Here is an 18,386-nt window from a genome sequence, read left to right as displayed (position 1 = left end):
AAACTTTGCATGGCCGTTACTTACTTTTATTACATTCCAATTATATGACTTGACTTAGTATTTATGTATCTCCATCGCTAATATTGTGAATTAATCATGATACTTTTTAGTGTAAATCAATATTTCAAATAAGAGCCGGACCTTCGTGCATGCGCATGCTCGCCGCAGGAAGGGAAACGGTGGCAATGGGAAGAGAGTAGGGAGTATATTCAACTGAGTTTTCAATGTTTGTTGAAATTTTTAATACTCCCTCCGTCCCTCTTTTACAAGTTTTTTTTTTATTTATTATTTTAAATGAGTTAAGAAAAAAGAGAATAAAGTAAAAAGATGAGTTAGTAAAAGGAGAATAAAGTAGAAAAGAAAAATGTAAAGAGATGAAGAGAAAGTAAATGATTTTTTTGCTACAAAAGGAAATGACTCAGCTACAATAGAACAACCCAAAAAGGAATACGACTCAGTTACGGAGCGACGGGAGGAGTACATGATTAAGTATCTCAAGTGGAGTACTCCCTCCGTCCCACTCGAAATGTCTACATTTCCTTTTTAGTTTGTCTCATTCAAGATGTCAATTTTCTATTTTAGAAAATAAATATCTCAATTTTCCACCTTTAAGATTATGATTAATAGTTGGTAATCCCATTAAAAATTGCTTAAGTTGGTCAAAATTGTGATTAAAATTGTTGACCGTTAAGTATTAACGGAATTGTTAACGGAGGACCAATTTTGATCTTATTTGAAATGTACAGGATCAAAAAATTTAAAAGATAAAGTTTATGACCAAAATAATAAAATGAATTTATATTCAAGACCAATTTTGGCCTTTACTCGTAGAATTTGTACAATCAACATATCTAAAGTCTAAACAATACAATCATTATAGATATGCAATAAATCTGACAGCTCACAATCAATTTTAATTGAACTAAGTTGCTGCGTTAAAATTTAACGCACCCCTAAATATAATCAAATGCAAACTTTATATATTATACAAACTTCAAAATATGTTCTGAACCGTTAGAAAATGTCAACAAATGACAAAATAACATTAATAGAAAATATCAACACAATATCAACGATTGACACCGTATTTATATTGTGTTAACATCAAAATGTTGAAATTTTACTTTGTGCTGACATTGTGTTGAAAATTTTGGAATTTATATAATACATAAAGTTTGAATCATATCACGACCCCCTATATATATACTATATAGTTCATATATAACATTGCATAGGGATTGTCAAAGTATAACTATATTAAGTGTATAACTAAAAAATAAATTTCAGCCATTAGATCAAACGATCTAGTTTATTATATGGACGCCTTAATTCACAATATGAATTTAAAAACTTGGGTGAACCAAAACACCTTTATAGTGAAATATTCACTCCGTCAAAGATTTAGTTCACTATAATAGCATTTTGGTTCACTCCTTCGTACAGTGAACTAAATCAATAGTGAACTAAATTTATGTTCTCTAGTCATGCATTAAAGGAATGGTTTTACCTATATCACTACATTAGAGAGATGTGCTTAAATTAATGTAGAAACTCATTCATTTGTACTGAAAGAGCAATGATGAGCAGACATAATGGTTCAACAATCTTACATAGAAAAAAAAATACAATAACCGTATATGATTTGATGGGAGGTACAGAGAAACGCAAATGATAAGAAACTCGCTACAGTTTATTTATCTTTTTTTTTTCCTCTCTGAATACACATTGAATATGTGGAGCACTGACAGTTCAAAAAAGGCCTTGCTTCATTCCCCTACCAGGAACAGTATTACCCAACCAGCCAGCCAGTCTAATCCCCTAATCATATTTACACTTCAATCCCAAACCAGCACTGAACTTGACCTCTTCTTTCCCTCCTTTAGAATCAGACATCCAACTTCATCAAGAATCTGAATACAAGAGACTCTCATTAGGCACATATAAATGAGTTAAATCGATTCATAGAGGTGATGAAGCAAAATAAACAAAAATACCACTCATAATAAAAATTGAAGTACACAACACTATCATCACCATATCATTGCTGAACTTTCCGGAATTCGGTGAGAACAGGGTATATATTCTCAAAGGCAGTGTAGGTCTCATCTCTAACCTGGAAAAAGTTATAAAAAAAGTTTTATCATATCATCATACAATAGCTAGCGGAGTACAAAAATATCGACTTGAGGATGGCAAGTCACGAATAGCTACCTTAGCTCCAGTAAGGACAATCTTCCCAGAAACGAAGATAAGTAGCACGATCTTGGGTTGTTTCATTCGATAGATTAATCCAGGGAACAGTTCTGGCTCGTACTGAACCAACAAAAGAATGAAAGATACAAAAACAGCTTGAGGGTACTTCAACAAAGTCAACTTAAGAATTTGGTGTCTGCGTGACTACATCAACTAAAACCATCATACATCTAAACAACAGAGTGAATTTTGAGAATCCAGTTAATAAGGCATCTTTTCCCCGAAAACAACAATTTAATGAATCGGAAAAGATAACTAGATCTTACCCAACATAATGATACAGCAAGGCAGAAAAACCTATGATTCTAATAACTCTTATTCAAGAATGCATACAAAATCAAATCCAATCAAGAAAACAAACAAGTGTTCTGCTGCATATTTTTTAAATGTTCTTGTAAGTAACATAAAGCAGAATTTCACGAAAGGTCACAGCCAGTACAACCAAATGAGGCACTTGTAAGTCGCATAATCTTTATCAAATTAAAGCAATCTGCATATTTTAGGTCCTTGTAACATGTAGGTAACATAAAGAAGAATTTCACTGAAGGTGGCAGTTTCAACACAAGCAAGTGAGGTCCAAAGATTTCGTTTGGTCCAGTTCATATAATATAAACTATCACTGGACTTTGTAGGCAAGACAAATGCCCAATCAGAGGAGACCCAAATGCAACTGGGTTTACTGGACTAAATTATATGCAAGATAATACATAGGCAAATAAATCACTCACACTGGAAAAGGCTCCGTGAGCATAGGCCAGCCCTTCAAGTCGAATGGGAAATTTTACATCACAGGAGCCAACTATGTTCTGAATCTTGAAATCCTATGAGAGAGGAAAAGAAGAAAAATGAAATACAAAACTCCATTCTGAAGAGTGAAACCAATACGATACGATGTTGTTAGCATCAATTGCCTATGAGAATAGAGAATAGTACCTTGAATTTTGCAGGGAAGCCAAGCTTCTGAATAATTCTAGCATACTGAAGAAATGTTTAGGATCAATGTAAAGTGAGAGGAAGAAAAGATGATCGTGTGAACATAAGATAAATGAATTCCCATGATACTTTTAAATAATAATTCCAGGTTGCAGACTGAAATAACTTATTATGGAAGGGCCTTAAGCTTTTTTTCTTGCATCAAAAGGCCCCTGATACTTTTTTACAAGAAACTCCTCAGTCAAAATTTGGAAAAAAAAAAACATATTCATGTCACAACCTTTCGGGCAGCCAATCTGGATTGCTCTTCACTCTTGGCTCCTGTACACACCTGAAGAGATTAAGGGAGAAAATTAGCATATATATAGAAAATAGAAACATCTGGTAGGGCTAAAAACAAGTACTCCCTCCGTCCCACCATAAGCGAGGCGCTTCTTTTAAGCACTCATTTTGGGAAAATGATACTCCCTCCATCCGCCATTAAATGTCTCATATTTGACCAGTATGAGTTTTTAAGAAATTATTTGACTTTATAAAGTAAAGTGAGTAGAAAAGTTGGTGGAATGTGGGGCATACTTTTATGTATTGGTTTTATAATAAAATGTGAGTGGAATGAGTTAGTGGAATGTAGGGTCCACTTACCAAATATGATAAAAGTGAAATGTTATTGGCGGACAGGCGAAAAAGGAAAAATGAGACATTTAATGGCGGACGGAGGGAGTACCACAATATTTAACACAAACTTTTCACCAGGCACAATTGAAAAGGTTTCACAGGAGTTCAATACTTACCATCTTTCCGGATGCAAATATCAATGCTGTTGTTTTTGGTTCTCGAATCCTCATAATCACAGCAGCAAAACGCTGGAAGCATCACAAAGTTAGTATCAACTAGATGCAAATTAACAGAACCCCCGAGAAATAAATAAACAACAAATTAAAAGACATAATGACAGACAAAACCAATAGAAAATTAACTTTCTCCAAGTTCCCAGATTTTGTAATCCATTATAAGTACAGCTACAGCTACATGCCTACATCAAAGGTTGAGGGTTTGGAGAAAGATAAAACAGAACAAAAATATTAAACAAATAAGAGAAAAAAAAACTAAAAAAAGATTAATTGATCTATACCAGCAAAAAAAGTGTCAAAAGCCATCCACATATTCTATAGATAGTTCTGCAAAAAGAAGGCCAAGTCCAAAAAAAAAAAGGTGCAGTACTAGGTTGCAATAATAGGTTTACTTGTCAATCTCACAGAATAATAATTTGTTATCTGAAGTTACATCAGATGACTTCTACAGTAACCAGAATAGACTGTTCCAAAGTTTATTTAAGGGTTGAACATAACATAAACAAGACTATTAGATATTGAGGTGCATATCATACCTTGGGATTGTATTCTGCATTACGAGCCTGCAATGCTATAGCTTTAAGATCTAATTTGCAGTCCAAATTGACAGTAGAGACAATATTCCTGTTGACAAATGAAGCAGGAATTCAATTCAATGTGTGAGTATTAAGATGTAGTATGAAATAAACTTAATAAACTTAAAACTGCAACATAGACAGCTCCTGTTATAATGTTCCTAGACAGCCCTCACTCAAGCACAATGGCTTAAAAAAGTAAAACAAAACACATTCTATTTCATATGCCCAATTTAAATCATAGGCAGATTAAAAGCAGGCAAATTACATGTCAGATGTGAAAGGTAACAACTTCCAGGCTACCTCCATGATTTGAGGTACTAAAACACTCTAGAATCTCCATCTACCTTACCCTGTCTTTGAGTTTTTACCTAAATTTAAGCACTACTATTTTTTACCATAACTAGTAAAACATAGAATGACTTTACCGAACGAACTTGTTACCATGTATTAAACTGGAGATTGGGAAGTACTAGGTTCAGCATAAACTGAAATCTGACCTTTTGGATTACATATACCACCAAATAATTTGACTGAATAGTTAGTTATGCACTGCGCTCCAACATCTAACACTCTGATTGACTAAACAAACCCCAAATGCTTCAACAAGCATCCATAATTACAATCTGTCAGTAGCTAGGCTCAAGAATTAAATGGTAACGGTAAGAAAACATCATTGTCAGAGCTTCGGACTTTGCAATTAAAACCCATTATGCACGTAATCTCTGGGCACTTGATGAAACAGCAGGTAACAAGGGCGGCAGACCGTGAAAGATAAGATTTTTTTAATTTTTTTTTTTGCAAAATTAGATTTAAGGTCTTACTGGAGAGTTGGAACAATTCCCGAGGGATGCTTAGAGAGATCAACTGGCTGGCTCCCTTCCATACCTTGAGGATCTGCCATCAAATCAGCTCAATCCAAATATTGCCCAGGATCCACCAACTTCCACAATACTGAGGTGAAAAATGAAAGAAAAAAACATTTCAACACAACACAGCCGTCAAATTTGAAAATTTTGAATCATATTGAGCTGATACTGCAAAAATTGTCGATTTGTGTTTAGTTTTTGAAAAAAAAAAAAAACCCCATCTCAGTGTTGATCAGAAAACACGTAGACAGGTCCGTCAATCCCAACAACGAAAAGTGAATAGCAGAATGAGAGATCCGAGAGGAGATCTCAGGTGAATTGGGATGAGAGATCGGACCTTGAAGATGTGAAATTGAATGATCTAGGGTTTATATACAGTCGTTGAAGAGCAGATGATGAGAGAAAACAAGAAATGATTTGGAATTAGAGCGGTAAGAATTCGAAAGGAAGAGTCTTTTATATGATCTTAGGTATATATATGCAATAGAAGAGATTTATAGAGAGAGAGGAGAGAAGCGAATGGGATTTGGCGATGTCTGTGGGGAAAAGAGGGGAGGGCTGCAGCTTATGGATGGGAGGCGAGGGCTGATATCACCTCCTCTATTTATACTATCCCTAAACTACCCTCCCGCTTTTGGATAATTTCGGTATATCAAATATATAAGGCCCAATGGCCCATCCATTTTTCCCACTAAAAGGCCCACTTCCAAACCTCACGAAATTTTTAATCTAGGCCCAATAGCTGCAAAAGTTGTGGTTTGCTATTACAAAAAAGTATTGTAGCAAAATCTTGGAAATATGTCGACAAAAAGTCTATGAATTTAACCTCAGAGTTAAAGATAATTTCCCCTAAAATTGGTCGTGGCATTTAAAATTAAAAGGTTGGTGGTAATTATTTAAAATTAATTATGTCGGGCACTAATTCAAATTATATGAACCATAGTTAATTAAGATAGCTATACATTAGACTGATGGACTCAATCAACGAATATATGGTTTCTTTGAATCAGTTTAATGATCTTTCCTATTCTTTTTCATATAGTATATCCAAATCGAATTTCAATGCTTTGAAAATTTGAATCAGTTAACGTGTTTTCGTACTGTTAGCCATGAATTAAGTACTAGTACTACTAGATATTGATACTTATAATGTTATTGAGAAATTTTTATTACTACTTGTTCGGACATAATATGAGTCATTTCAATGTTTTTATTGTCAAAACTTGATAGAAATTTCCGCACCTTGTATTGAATTAAAATGTACTACTCCGTATTACTTTTACTGCTCATAATAGAAGAAATAAACTCAATGCAAAACAATAGCAAGAATAAAAACAAGTAACACATCATATTACATACCAAGAGGAGGTAACATCATACGCAAGGATAGATCATTGTTATACTGTAAATAAATACACACATAGAGGAAACATCATTCTTCAGCTATATAGCATAGCTTTGTATTAAAATGGCAAACCATATTTAAAATGACAACGTAATACTACTGAGTATCCTTAGATTTAGGAGCAAATTCAATCTTAGCATGTCATGTGGCAGGCTTGCTTGCTTATGTACGGCAGATTGCTTGATTATCTCTGTTTTCGTATCGCAGATTGCTTGGAATCATATGCCGAGTTGTTTGCCTATGTATCACAGATTGATTGCCTATGTATAGCATATTAATTACCTAGATTGTTATTTTAATTATAGTGTCACCATAGTGCTCTAATTTTGTATCGCGGATTGCTAAGAACCATTTGTATGTCTATGTATCGTAGATTGCATGTTACGCTTTTGTCAAATTATCACTTTAAGACTAATGTCACCCTACCGCTCTCCAAATATAGTATATACATAAATATATAACGTAATCCAAAGTGCAATTTGATTTCCCCCACTTGTATACATCTATCCAACAGAAACCAATTCTACGAGTATCGCATTTTGCCAATTGTTGCTCTTCTTACTTTTTCTTTCAATGAGCATTCCTCTTCGATAAATTTGCACCAACCATTTTCCATATAAAGATCTACTCCTTTTAATTTCTACCAATCCTCCATATCAAACCCTTTTCTATTTTCGTTTGATATCTTCCAATGAATATTGAGGGCAATTTCTACACAAGCTTTGTTAAAATACATTATTATCATTTTGAGAATTCAAGCTGTCCGAAGCTACTTGCATCATTTCTTTTTTGGTATAAATATTTTTGTCTCTTCTACTTCACCATCTCTTTCATACTTTTTATTATTTCATTTAACCTTTAAATATAAATTTTTAAATTTCATATTAAAAAAAACGCCAAATAACGTAAACTGATGAAATAGTAAACTAATGATGGTGTACATAATTTGGTCATTGAAACAATTATATTAGTATTTTGATATTATTTATAAAATTATTGAATTGTTGGCTTATGATATTAATATTTAAGTGTGTTTTGTGTATAATATATATGTAACTAATTATACATAAATAGGAGTATATTATAGTAATACGGTCCGACTATTACTCTGGTCGGTTAGACCAGTTGAACCATAAATCAATAGCTTTATTGGTCTGCTTACGCTCCAATTTTTAAAACATTGATTAGGTAAAACTTTATAAAATATTCAATTTTTTTCACAAGTCTATTTATCTTTTCAAGATACTCTGAAGTTTTTGTAATTGTGTTTGTTGCTTTAATTTGGAGTAGTTCACTTGTCATAATTGCCTAACTTACCGTTTATAATTTCAATATATTATTGTACTTATTATAGTAGTACTACTAATTATTTATTAATTTTGTTTCCGCTTTTATTCATTTATTATTCAGGGGAACATGTTTTCTTCGTTAGTTTCTAGGAAATAATTTTTTCTTGGAAGTGTGTAAAATATATTTTTTTATAAACATAGAAGCTACTTTCAGATCTTATAATAAATTTATATACATTGCTATAATATTGAGATCTTTTTAGTACGAATTGGATTTAATGTATTTTGAGTTCTAATGAGTCTGTAAGAGATAACTGGTTTGGACTAGAATTAAATTTTGTTTGCATTTTGTGGTATTAATCGGGTGAACTGGTGAAGACAAGTTCCAGAAAAAGAAATAATCATTTTTGATAATCACCAATTTTGTCGAAAATATATGCATTTAAATATTAGATTGGAAAAGAAAAAATCAGAAAAAACACATTATGTATAAACTCTACACATAGGGCCATTCATTTTGAATATGTACTGCCTATTGGTTTATGAGATTAAATCTCATGACTCAGTCTTAAATGGATAATCATATGATAATGAGTCAAAACAACACATAGAAGATAGAACAAATGTTAGTGACTAACTAGGCCTCAGAGATCTTCGCGGATAAAGAATCATCAGATAGGAACGAATCCCATCAAGAGTAGCAAATATAATCTCGCATCACCGGCTTCACGATTTGTTCAAACCAAAACCAAACAGAATTCAAGTTGATTATTGAATCATCAAATCAAATAGCAGTATAAAATAAAAAAAGATGAAGGCAAAACAAGTAGCTGGTAATGATCTCTGATCTTATAACCCTAAATCTTGGAGATAAAGGTGCGGTCGCATATACAGGAATGAGTACGGACGAGATGGGGTTCAATCTTGCCTAAAGATAGACCCACTGATCTAATCATTCTAAATCTAGGGTTTGCCATTTTAGGCTCAGAAAATTTTAGTACAAATTCATAAAGCATAAATTCAATATATGTTGCTTCCAACATTAATTTCAAAGACATGTAAACAGGAAGGGCTCCTAAGGCACACATAAATCCATTCAACAAGGTGATGAATGCAAAATAAACACAAAAATACCAGTCATGATAAAAATTGAAGCACACAACGCCATCATCACCATACCATTGCTGAACTTTCTGGAATTCTGTGAGAACAGGGTATATATTCTCAAAGGCAGCATAGGTCTCATCTTTAACCTGGAAAAGTTAAATAAAAAAAAGTGGTATCATATCATCATACTAGATTAGCATAGTACAAAACTATCTATTCAAGGATGGCAAGTTACAAATAGCTACCTTGGCCCCAGTAAGGACAATCTTCCCAGAAACGAAAATAAGCAGCACGACCTTGGGTTGTTTCATTCGATAGATTAATCCAGGGAACAGTTCTGGGTCGTACTGAACCAACAAAATATACAAAATCACCATGTGGGTACTTCAACCAAGTCAACTTAAAAATTTGGTCTACATCAACTAAAACCATTATATATTTAGAAAACAAAGAGTGAATTTTGAGAATCAAGTTAATAAAGCATCTTTTCCCAATATCACAGTTTCCCAAATGCAACTAGGTTACTCGACTATATTAACACGTCTGGGAGCGAGATATAACAAAGGATGAATCACTCACTCGAGAAAAGGCACTGTGAGCATAGGCCAGCTCTTCAAGTCGAATGGGAAATTTCACATCACAGGAGCCAACTATGTTCTGAATCTTGAAATCCTATGAGGAGAGAGGAAAAGAAGAAAAATGAAGTACAGAACTCCATTCGGATGAGTGAAACCAATATGATATAATGTTGATAGCATCAATTGTACCATGAATTTAGCAGGGAATCCAAGCTTCTGAACAACTCTAGCATACTGAAAAAATATTTGGGATAAATGTAAAGTGAGAGGAAGGAAAGATGATCGTGTGAACATAAGATAAATAAATCAAAGGATACTATAAATAATAATTCGAAGCCGCGAGCAAAAATAACTCATGAAATTAAGCTTATTTTTCTTAGATCAAAAGGCCCCTGATAAAATTTGGAAAAAAACATATTCATGTCACAACCTTACGAGCAGCCAATTTGGACTGCTCTTCACTCTTGGACCCTGTACACACCTGAAGAGATGAAGGGAGAAAATTAGCATGTATAGAAAACAGATACATCTAGTAGGGCCAAAAAATGACTCAGTATCCCCTCATGGATTTTGAAAGTTAAATGATGGATAAACAGAGGCACCTAAACAGTCCCAATATGGAAGTCCCACAAAACATTTAACACAAACTTCTCACCAGGCACAGTTGAAAAGGTTCCACAGGAGTTCAATACTAACCATTTTTCCGGATGAAAATATCAATGCTGTTGTTTTTGGTTCTCGAATCCTCATAATCACAGCAGCAAAACGCTGGAAGCATCACAAAGTTAGTATCAACTAGATGCAAATTAACAGAAACCCCGAGAAATAAATAAACAACAAACTGAAAGACATAATGACAGACAAAACCAATAGAAAAATAACTTTCTCCAAGTTCCCAGATTTTCTAACTCGGAACAAAAAATATAAAACATATAAGAGAAAAAGACTGAAAACAAAAAAGATCAATTGATCTATTCCAGCAAAAATAGTGTCAAAAGTTCTGCAAAAAAAGAAGGCCAACCCCAACAAAGACGTTGCAGTACTAAGTTCCAATAACAAGTTAACTGGTCCAGCTTACAGAATAATAATTTGTAATGTGAAGTTACATCAGATGACTTCTACAATAACCAGGATATCGACTGTTCCAAATGTTAATTTTAGGGTTGAACACAACCAAAACAATGTGAGCAACTGGATGTTCGAAATAAACTTAAAAAACTTATACAATAACCAGGATATCATACCTTCGGATTGTATTCCGCATTACGAGCCTGCAATGCTATAGCTTTAAGATCTAACTTGCAGTCCAAATTGACAGTAGATACAATATTCCTGTTGACAAATGAATCAGGAATTCAAATCATTGAGACTAAGAGGATGCATGAAACAAACTTAAAAATTGTAACATAGACAACACTTGGTTAAGATGTTCCTAGACAGTCCTCTAAAGCACAATGGCATAAAAAAGTAAAACCAAACATATTCTATTTCATATGCCCAATTTAAATCATAGGTTACAAGGAGCACGAGCTTACTACCCTTAGGCCATAGGCAAATTAAAAGCAGGTTCAACATTAACTGAAATCTGACCTTTTGGATTACATATAACACCAAACTTTTTGAGGGCATCTAAGTTAGTAAGAGATTTGACTGAATAGTTAGTTATGCACTGCCCTCTAACATCTAACACTCTGTTTGACTAAACAAACCCAAATGCTTCAACAAGAATCTATACTTAAGATCTGTAAGTAGCTAGGCTCAAGAATTAATCGGTAACTGTGAGAAAACATTATTGTCTGAGCAATCAGAATTTGTAATTAAAATCCATTTTGCATATAATCTCTGGGCACTTGATGAAACAGCATGTAACAAGGGCGGCAAACAAGATTTTTTTACACAAACTAGTCTTACTGGAGAGTTGGAACAAGTCCCGAGGGATGCTTGGAGAGATCAACAACCGGCTGGCTCCCTTCCAGAACTTGAGGATCTGCCATCAACTCACTTGCTGTGGTCAAAAACAACCGTCAAATTTTAAAATTTTGAATCATATTGAGTTTAAACTACAAAATTGTGGATTTGTGTTTCGTATTTAATTCTGGTGACATATAAAATCGGACCTTTAAGATGTGAATTTGAGTGATCTAGGGTTTTGATGAGCAGATGGCGAGAGAAAGCAAGAGATGATTCGGAATAAGAGCGGTAAGAATTCGAAAGGATGATTCTTTTATAAGGTCGTTGCTATATATAGGGCTGATATCACCGCCTCTATTTTATCTTATTCCCAAACTACCCTCCCATTTTTTGGAATATAAGGCCCATTCATTTTTTTCCTACTAAAAGGCCCACTTCAAAACTTCACCATGCCACCACAAAATTTTTATCGTAAAACATTAAAAAAGGCTGCAAAAAGTTGTTTGTTTTTACGAAAAATAGCCGATAATGGGAGGGATTTGTAAATTAATCTCAGAGTTTGACTCAGTAATGGTGCCTTATGTGCACCGCGAGGGAATTTTGTGACGGACTTCTTATCACACTATGCCTATAACTTTGCTCAGGGGTGTATGCTTTAGATCAACCACCATCAGGTCTTAATGTTTGGCTTCTCCTTCATGATAGATTAGACAATTCATATTATCGTTAATTTATTTTCAACTCAGACTTAGCTTGCTTTCTTTACCAAAAAAAAAAATCATAAATTAGCCATAATTTAAGGCCATGTTTGGTTGACGAGAAAGTAAAATTGGCAAGGAAAATTATTACTAGAACAATGAATCCCGAGAATATGATTCCAAACTGAAAATATACTTATTATTTTTTTTATAAAAAAAATAATAAGTATATTTTCAGTTTGGTGTTTAAATCAAATATAAATTATAATTATTATTATATTTGTTATTACGATGAATAGTTAAAATATGGATTATCCATCACAATATATAATAATATAATTGTATTTATTGTTACATGGAGTATTATAATCATTTAATAAATAATACTCATAATAATAATATTATTATTATTACAATACTTTTTTATAATTTAAAATTTCACTACGATATTATAGATTAATTTTAAATTTATAAAATAATAATATTATTTATTATTATATGATTTATATTATATAAATATATTTTAATTATTTAATAAATTATTAATTATTATTATGATAATAACAATTATATATAAATATTATAATAATATAGTTATTATTATGATAGTTTTAGTTATAGTTATTTATTATAATAATATTAAGTATAATTTATAATTTTAAATTATTTTTAAATAATAATAATAATAATATTGTATTAAATATGTAAGAATCCTAAAACTGAAAAAAGAATACCTAAGAAAAGTAAGGATTCAGAATCCTTGAAAATTATACTAACTTTCCTTGTTCTCGGAATTCTGATTACTTTCCCAGTTTAATTAAAAATCGAAAAAAATACAGGAATTTAAAATTTAAGGAAGTGAATTAGGTTATTGGCCGCTAAATATAATCTTGTGAATTAGGTTATTGGCCGCTAAATATGTTAGGATGTAACCAAAAATTCTATGGATTTGAAGTATTAGCTACTTGTGTTATTATTTTGTTGTTTTATATTGGTCTGTTCTTCAAGAAATTGGTCATCTCTCATCTTGTAACGGTAAAGAAGTCTCGGTTGTAAGTGATCCTCGGTGGTCTGGTCATTACGGATTGTATTCAGAATCTCTCATCTTGTGACTGTAAAGAAGATGAATTCACACTAACACAGCCATTATGCCATATATACCATAAAATTTAACAAAATAAATATGCACCACGTTTTGATACTTGAAAACAATAAGTCTAAAGTTTATTTTAACATAATTACCAAGGCCAATAAGAAACAAGCTTGTTGACCACAAGTCTGTATTTAAGTTAATTAATTGCCATCTTCTTCTATTGCATTTCTTAATGAAGTAGACATCCCCATCTTGAAGCATACAATGAATGCTTCCTTCCATTGCCTAATATTTAACCGTGGATTTGATGGCATCCAATATCTGCGTACACACACACACATATAGGGTGTGATCAATCATTCCACAATATCAACTATATATATCGAGAATGAATTGATGACCAGCATATATGCTAACCTTGTTCTTCGTTGGCATGTAGAATGGCTCAAATACAAGAGGAAAAGGGGTATCCAGACCGCACACTCTTGCTACTGGAGCTTCTAACTGTGTGTATCCAATTCCAACATAAATCAATCAGAATTCATATCCTTCATCTCCTCTTCCTGGATTAAACTACTAATTCTCAAATCTTACCCTCGTAAAGCACCGTTCCACTATGGATGCAGATATTTCAGCACCAAATCCACCTGTTATTGGAGCTTCATGACTAACCTAAAAGAGATAAACATACGTTTGTTTAGCAGATATTTCAGCACCAATATTGCTAGTAGTGGGAAGAATGATCCTTACCAGAAGTCTTCCAGTTTTATTAACGGATGCCTCTACTGTTTCCTTATCCCATGGTATTAGAGTTTTCAGGTCTACCAATTCACAGGAGATGCCCTCCTACACAATTTACATCATCAAGGATAACAAGGTGTTTCAAATTACACTTTAAGGATCGAACAAAACATCATACCATTACCACATTGGCAACTATGACAAATGATCACGAGCTAGGGATACAGATTAGGTGACAGGTTCATGCTAGTTTAAGAGTGACCGGTCTAGTAGATTATTCAAAATTCACCTCAAAGATATCAAGCAAGGCAAAGTAAATGGATACCTTCTCAGCATCCACACAGGCCTGTTCCATGACCGAAAGCTGAGCTCCCCATCCAACAAGTGTTATGTCACTCCCTTCCCGAATCACCTGAGATTTGAGGATTTAACAGACGAAGAATTATTTTCAAAGAAGGGATCAACACAGCATACCTCAGCTTCTGATAGTGGTAACATGTAATCTTGCTCTGGAACTTCTTCCACTGCCAGCCGGTACAGCCACTGAGACAATTATAGCTTATATTTACCTCACTAAATAAGTAAATATTGATAATTTCATGGATTACAATAACAAAAATGTAAATATTATTACCTTTGGTTCCAGAAATACAACTGGATTCGGGTCGCGGATTGACGACAACAGCAGTCCTTTAGCTTGTCGAGGACTGCGGGGAATCACAACCTAACATAAAGCAAATGTTGTGAAAATAACCACACAAAGAAGGAAACAATCCTCCAAACCTCAATTTCAGCTTCAGAGATGAAAAGTTATTTAACTCCCAAGCCAGAAAGCTAGCTTCATGCATATATGACTCATTGTAAGTCCCAAAAGACATTCAAAAGCCTTTAATTGTGTTTGTGCCCCTATCAAAGTCTTTGGTTTGACAACCATACTCTTTCATAATAAGTTTCTCTTCTTTTTGAAACCCCAGGATTGCAAAACCTAGTGAATTGTATGTGCTTGAACCAAATTCCTGTTTTCTCTTCAAATATCTTAGACTTGTAAAGCCTAATCAGCTACATCTTTTCAGGCTGTGGACTGTGTTTGGAGAACTGGCTAACACATATTATAGGGACGAGGGTCGAAGAGTAAGATCGCATCTCGAAAAGAAAAATTATACCTCAATGGAGCTAATAGAAAACTGCGTTTGTAATCAAGTACTTACTAATGAATTTTCTTTTCCTCTTTCACATGCAATCTAAACCTTATCAACAGCTAGGTTGCTATATATGCATAATTTATACGAGACTAGCTCGAAGCTCTCAAGTTATATGAGGATACATATCATGCACTGCGGGAGGTACTTCTTTGATCGCAGCTGCAAAGTCAAGTTTGATTTATGCCTCTTGCGGATGCTCAGTCGTATTTTAAGAACCTTTCAATCTCTATCTGAAATAGATTATTGTTGTCTGAGATGCTTATACTGGAATTTCTAAAATCACACTTAAGGTTCATATCATCTTTTAAAACAGCTGAACAGATAAATTATGTCGGCGACTCTGTGATAACTTTAATGCTCTATTCTGTATCTGCTTTCTTCATGCATTATTTATTTTTGTTTTAATTATTTATTGATTATTAAATAGCCTTACAGGCATAAATAACAAAATTAGTCCACTTCCATTTTTGGCAAGTTTTTCTCTCTCTTATAGGTAGTCCTATTCTCCACTAACAACACTCCACCTCATAACAAACAGTAAGAAGAATATGTAAAAATGGACTAAATACCAACAAAAATCCTGTTATCGTTAAATAAACTCAACAAGGTAGTAAATAAGCAACAACCTGAGGAACACACAATAACATTTAGGGAAAGTACCTTTATACCAGGAACATGACAGAAAAAAGCTTCAGGGGATTGAGAATGGTAATGGCCTCCATGGCCAACGGCTCCATAAGGTGTTCTGATTGTTAAGCCTGACAAGTTTAAACTCGTAAGAGAAGTACAGAGATAGAGCGGAAAGAAAACTCTGGACTACAACCTACCTCCGCAATTAAATTGATTGCCACTCCGGTATCGAAACTTAGCAGCTTCATTCACAATCTATAAATATGAAAATGGTCAGTAAATATAATGTAGAATCTGATAGGTGGAATATCAGAGAAAAGGGAGGCCAGGGCATACCTGATCAAAAGCAGGAAAAATATAATCGGCAAACTGAATTTCAGCTATTGCTCTGTTCCCCTAAATTTTGTCATAACATAGAAAGAATATTAGGAACAAGTTAAACTAGAACCACTTTCGAGTAAAATGTTCAAATTAATGCTGAGCCTCCTACCATAGCTGCCAGGCCAATTGCAAATCCAACAATGCCCTGCATCAAAATAATTTCTAAAATAAGACACAACAATCCAAGCACAAAGAAGAGAAAACAAGGACCTGCTCACAGAGGGGAGTATTGAAAACTCGGCGTTTGCCAAATTGATCAGCTAAACCAGTAGTGCAGCGGAAAACACCACCAAATCCCACATCTTCCCCAAATACATAAGCACTGAACACAAAATAAAAAAAAATAAAAATAAAAAGGAAGTCGTGTGAAAAGGTAATCCAACTAAATTGATCCAGGAAATAGAGTTCCCACTCGAAGAATTGGCAGAAGAATAAATTGAAGCTTAAAAGCTTCGAAATTAGGGAAAAGGAATAGTACCGAGGATCGGTGTCCAAGGCTATGTGAAGGGCTTGGTTTACAGCAGAGAATAAATTGACAGGCTTAGTTGGAGGCGGCGATTGGCCGTCGACGGCGGTTTGCAGTCCCCTGCAAGGCGAAGACCAAATCCGACTCAATTTTCCGATTCTGGTGATACCACGGCCGGTGGTGCAAGCCATTATGAAAGGGAGAGGGAAGCTCGACCAGTCAAGCTGTGACCAAGGGTGGATAAACAATCAATATATAAAGTTAGTGTGTAGAAGATTACAACTATGAGTCTACTAATTGATCTTATCCCCTTTTAAATCACGTGCCAAACATTTATCAAATGTTTATGTATTTAAAAATTACTATGGCAAAACCCCAGAAAAGGAATTTACAACTTTACTCCTAAAATTAACATGCCTTGGTGAAACCCATAGAGTTCATGCCTTAACTCAGAGCTAAGAGTTTCATCAGGGTCTAATGTAATGAAAATTTTCATTTAAACAACTCACAACAGAAAAATTTAGCAAAATTCAAAGTAACAAGGCAATAAAAGCTACTCACATTTTAGATGAGAGAGAGTGAGAGATAATTGTAAGGGCGAGTGTATGTGTTTGATAATAGGGAAATGCAAAACAAAAAAACAAGTATATTTTGAGAAGTTTAAGAACATGTGTGTTAACTTTCTGAACTTTAAAGATTTAAGAATAAATTTACTGAAAGATAGAGGGAGTACAATTTACCAAACTCCTAAACCAACTATCGAATATTGGACTACCAACCTACAAAATTGAGCATTTGTGAAGATTGAATATCAGGAAGTAGCGCGAATCCAGTTGTTCGATGTAAAGGACCATTTACTATTTTGAAGGGGTTGGCGAGAAGGCTATAAGTTTATTGGACGCAATATATATGAGGAAGTTCAAGCTAGGAGATGGATTACTCAGATTGCTGAACACCTTGGAAAAACATCATGGCTCGCGCACAACTATGATGTATGATGTGTGTTCGCTCGGTTATGTAGGTATGCAAAATCGGGATTGAGGACAAATCCTTCGTTAGAATGGAAGGATGATGTGAACTCAGTCACTTCATGCCGAGGTAAGAGCCAAACCTGAGACCCGTATATCGATTTGCAACCGTGCACGCCTCAATCAGAATATGACTAACGATATTTTGGATATTTTACAAAAAGCGCACACGCACTTCGTCGACCTGAACTCAACCACTGATTTTAGACTTACTCTGCCGAGTGGACCTAATTAACTCTGATTTTAGACTTACTCTGAGGAGCGGACCTAATTAACTCTGATTTTTAACTCAAAACCAGTTTCCTTAAAACTTTACATCCATCCGCCTAAATCAATTCCACTAGACATAGTTTTCATTAGCTAGAATATATTCATT

The 18,386-nt window shown here is 33.9% G+C and overlaps 3 protein-coding genes and 1 non-coding gene across 7 annotated transcripts; all 4 read right to left on the bottom strand.

Annotated features, from left to right (window-relative positions):
- Positions 1-1,580: 1,580 nt before the first annotated feature.
- Positions 1,581-6,040, bottom strand: LOC125214726 (TATA-box-binding protein 2). Of its 2 annotated transcripts, none has more exons than XM_048115861.2 (10): positions 5,819-6,040; positions 5,437-5,566; positions 4,574-4,661; positions 3,978-4,049; positions 3,467-3,517; positions 3,187-3,231; positions 2,982-3,074; positions 2,212-2,313; positions 1,995-2,113; positions 1,581-1,910 (listed from the first exon to the last, which is right to left on the bottom strand). In XM_048115861.2, exons 2-9 carry the CDS (start codon positions 5,514-5,516, stop codon positions 2,039-2,041), a joined length of 606 nt encoding a protein of 201 aa, XP_047971818.1. In that variant the 5' UTR covers positions 5,517-5,566; positions 5,819-6,040; the 3' UTR covers positions 1,581-1,910; positions 1,995-2,038. The 2 variants fall into 2 exon arrangements, with proteins under 2 accessions (XP_047971818.1, XP_047971817.1); XM_048115860.2 differs by having other exon boundaries at positions 2,035-2,113; positions 5,819-6,039.
- Positions 6,041-8,629: 2,589 nt separating this feature from the next.
- LOC125215005 (TATA-box-binding protein 2-like) lies at positions 8,630-12,071 on the bottom strand. 3 transcript variants are annotated; one of them, XM_048116275.2, is made up of 10 exons: positions 11,978-12,071; positions 11,772-11,865; positions 11,105-11,192; positions 10,557-10,628; positions 10,291-10,341; positions 10,050-10,094; positions 9,862-9,954; positions 9,528-9,629; positions 9,310-9,428; positions 8,630-8,899 (listed from the first exon to the last, which is right to left on the bottom strand). In XM_048116275.2, the coding sequence occupies exons 2-10, from the start codon at positions 11,852-11,854 to the stop codon at positions 8,893-8,895; spliced, it is 660 nt and encodes a 219-aa protein (XP_047972232.1). In that variant the 5' UTR covers positions 11,855-11,865; positions 11,978-12,071; the 3' UTR covers positions 8,630-8,892. The 3 variants fall into 3 exon arrangements, with proteins under 3 accessions (XP_047972232.1, XP_047972233.1, XP_047972234.1); XM_048116276.2 differs by having other exon boundaries at positions 9,355-9,428; XM_048116277.2 differs by having other exon boundaries at positions 8,630-9,428.
- On the bottom strand, positions 8,816-8,901 carry LOC125217165 (small nucleolar RNA SNORD24). Its single transcript, XR_007175585.1, has one exon. It is a non-coding gene; the product is annotated as a small nucleolar RNA SNORD24 (small nucleolar RNA).
- Positions 12,072-13,597: 1,526 nt separating the features above from the next.
- On the bottom strand, positions 13,598-17,247 carry LOC125215088 (2-oxoisovalerate dehydrogenase subunit beta 1, mitochondrial-like). Its single transcript, XM_048116398.2, has 13 exons — positions 16,995-17,247; positions 16,727-16,838; positions 16,626-16,661; positions 16,472-16,531; positions 16,333-16,390; positions 16,166-16,263; positions 14,938-15,027; positions 14,778-14,846; positions 14,629-14,715; positions 14,313-14,408; positions 14,157-14,234; positions 13,980-14,066; positions 13,598-13,883 (listed from the first exon to the last, which is right to left on the bottom strand). Exons 1-13 carry the CDS (start codon positions 17,171-17,173, stop codon positions 13,848-13,850), a joined length of 1,086 nt encoding a protein of 361 aa, XP_047972355.1. The 5' UTR covers positions 17,174-17,247; the 3' UTR covers positions 13,598-13,847.
- Between the last annotated feature and the right edge of the window lie 1,139 nt (positions 17,248-18,386).

Source organism: Salvia hispanica, chromosome 3 (assembly GCF_029641045.1).
Source record: "Salvia hispanica isolate PSC_SH4W2 chromosome 3, Shi_PSC_v1, whole genome shotgun sequence".
In the NCBI taxonomy this organism is placed as follows: Eukaryota; Viridiplantae; Streptophyta; class Magnoliopsida; order Lamiales; family Lamiaceae; genus Salvia; species Salvia hispanica.
Note: the sequence above shows the minus strand (reverse complement) of the source record. Positions and strands in the feature narration are given on the sequence as shown.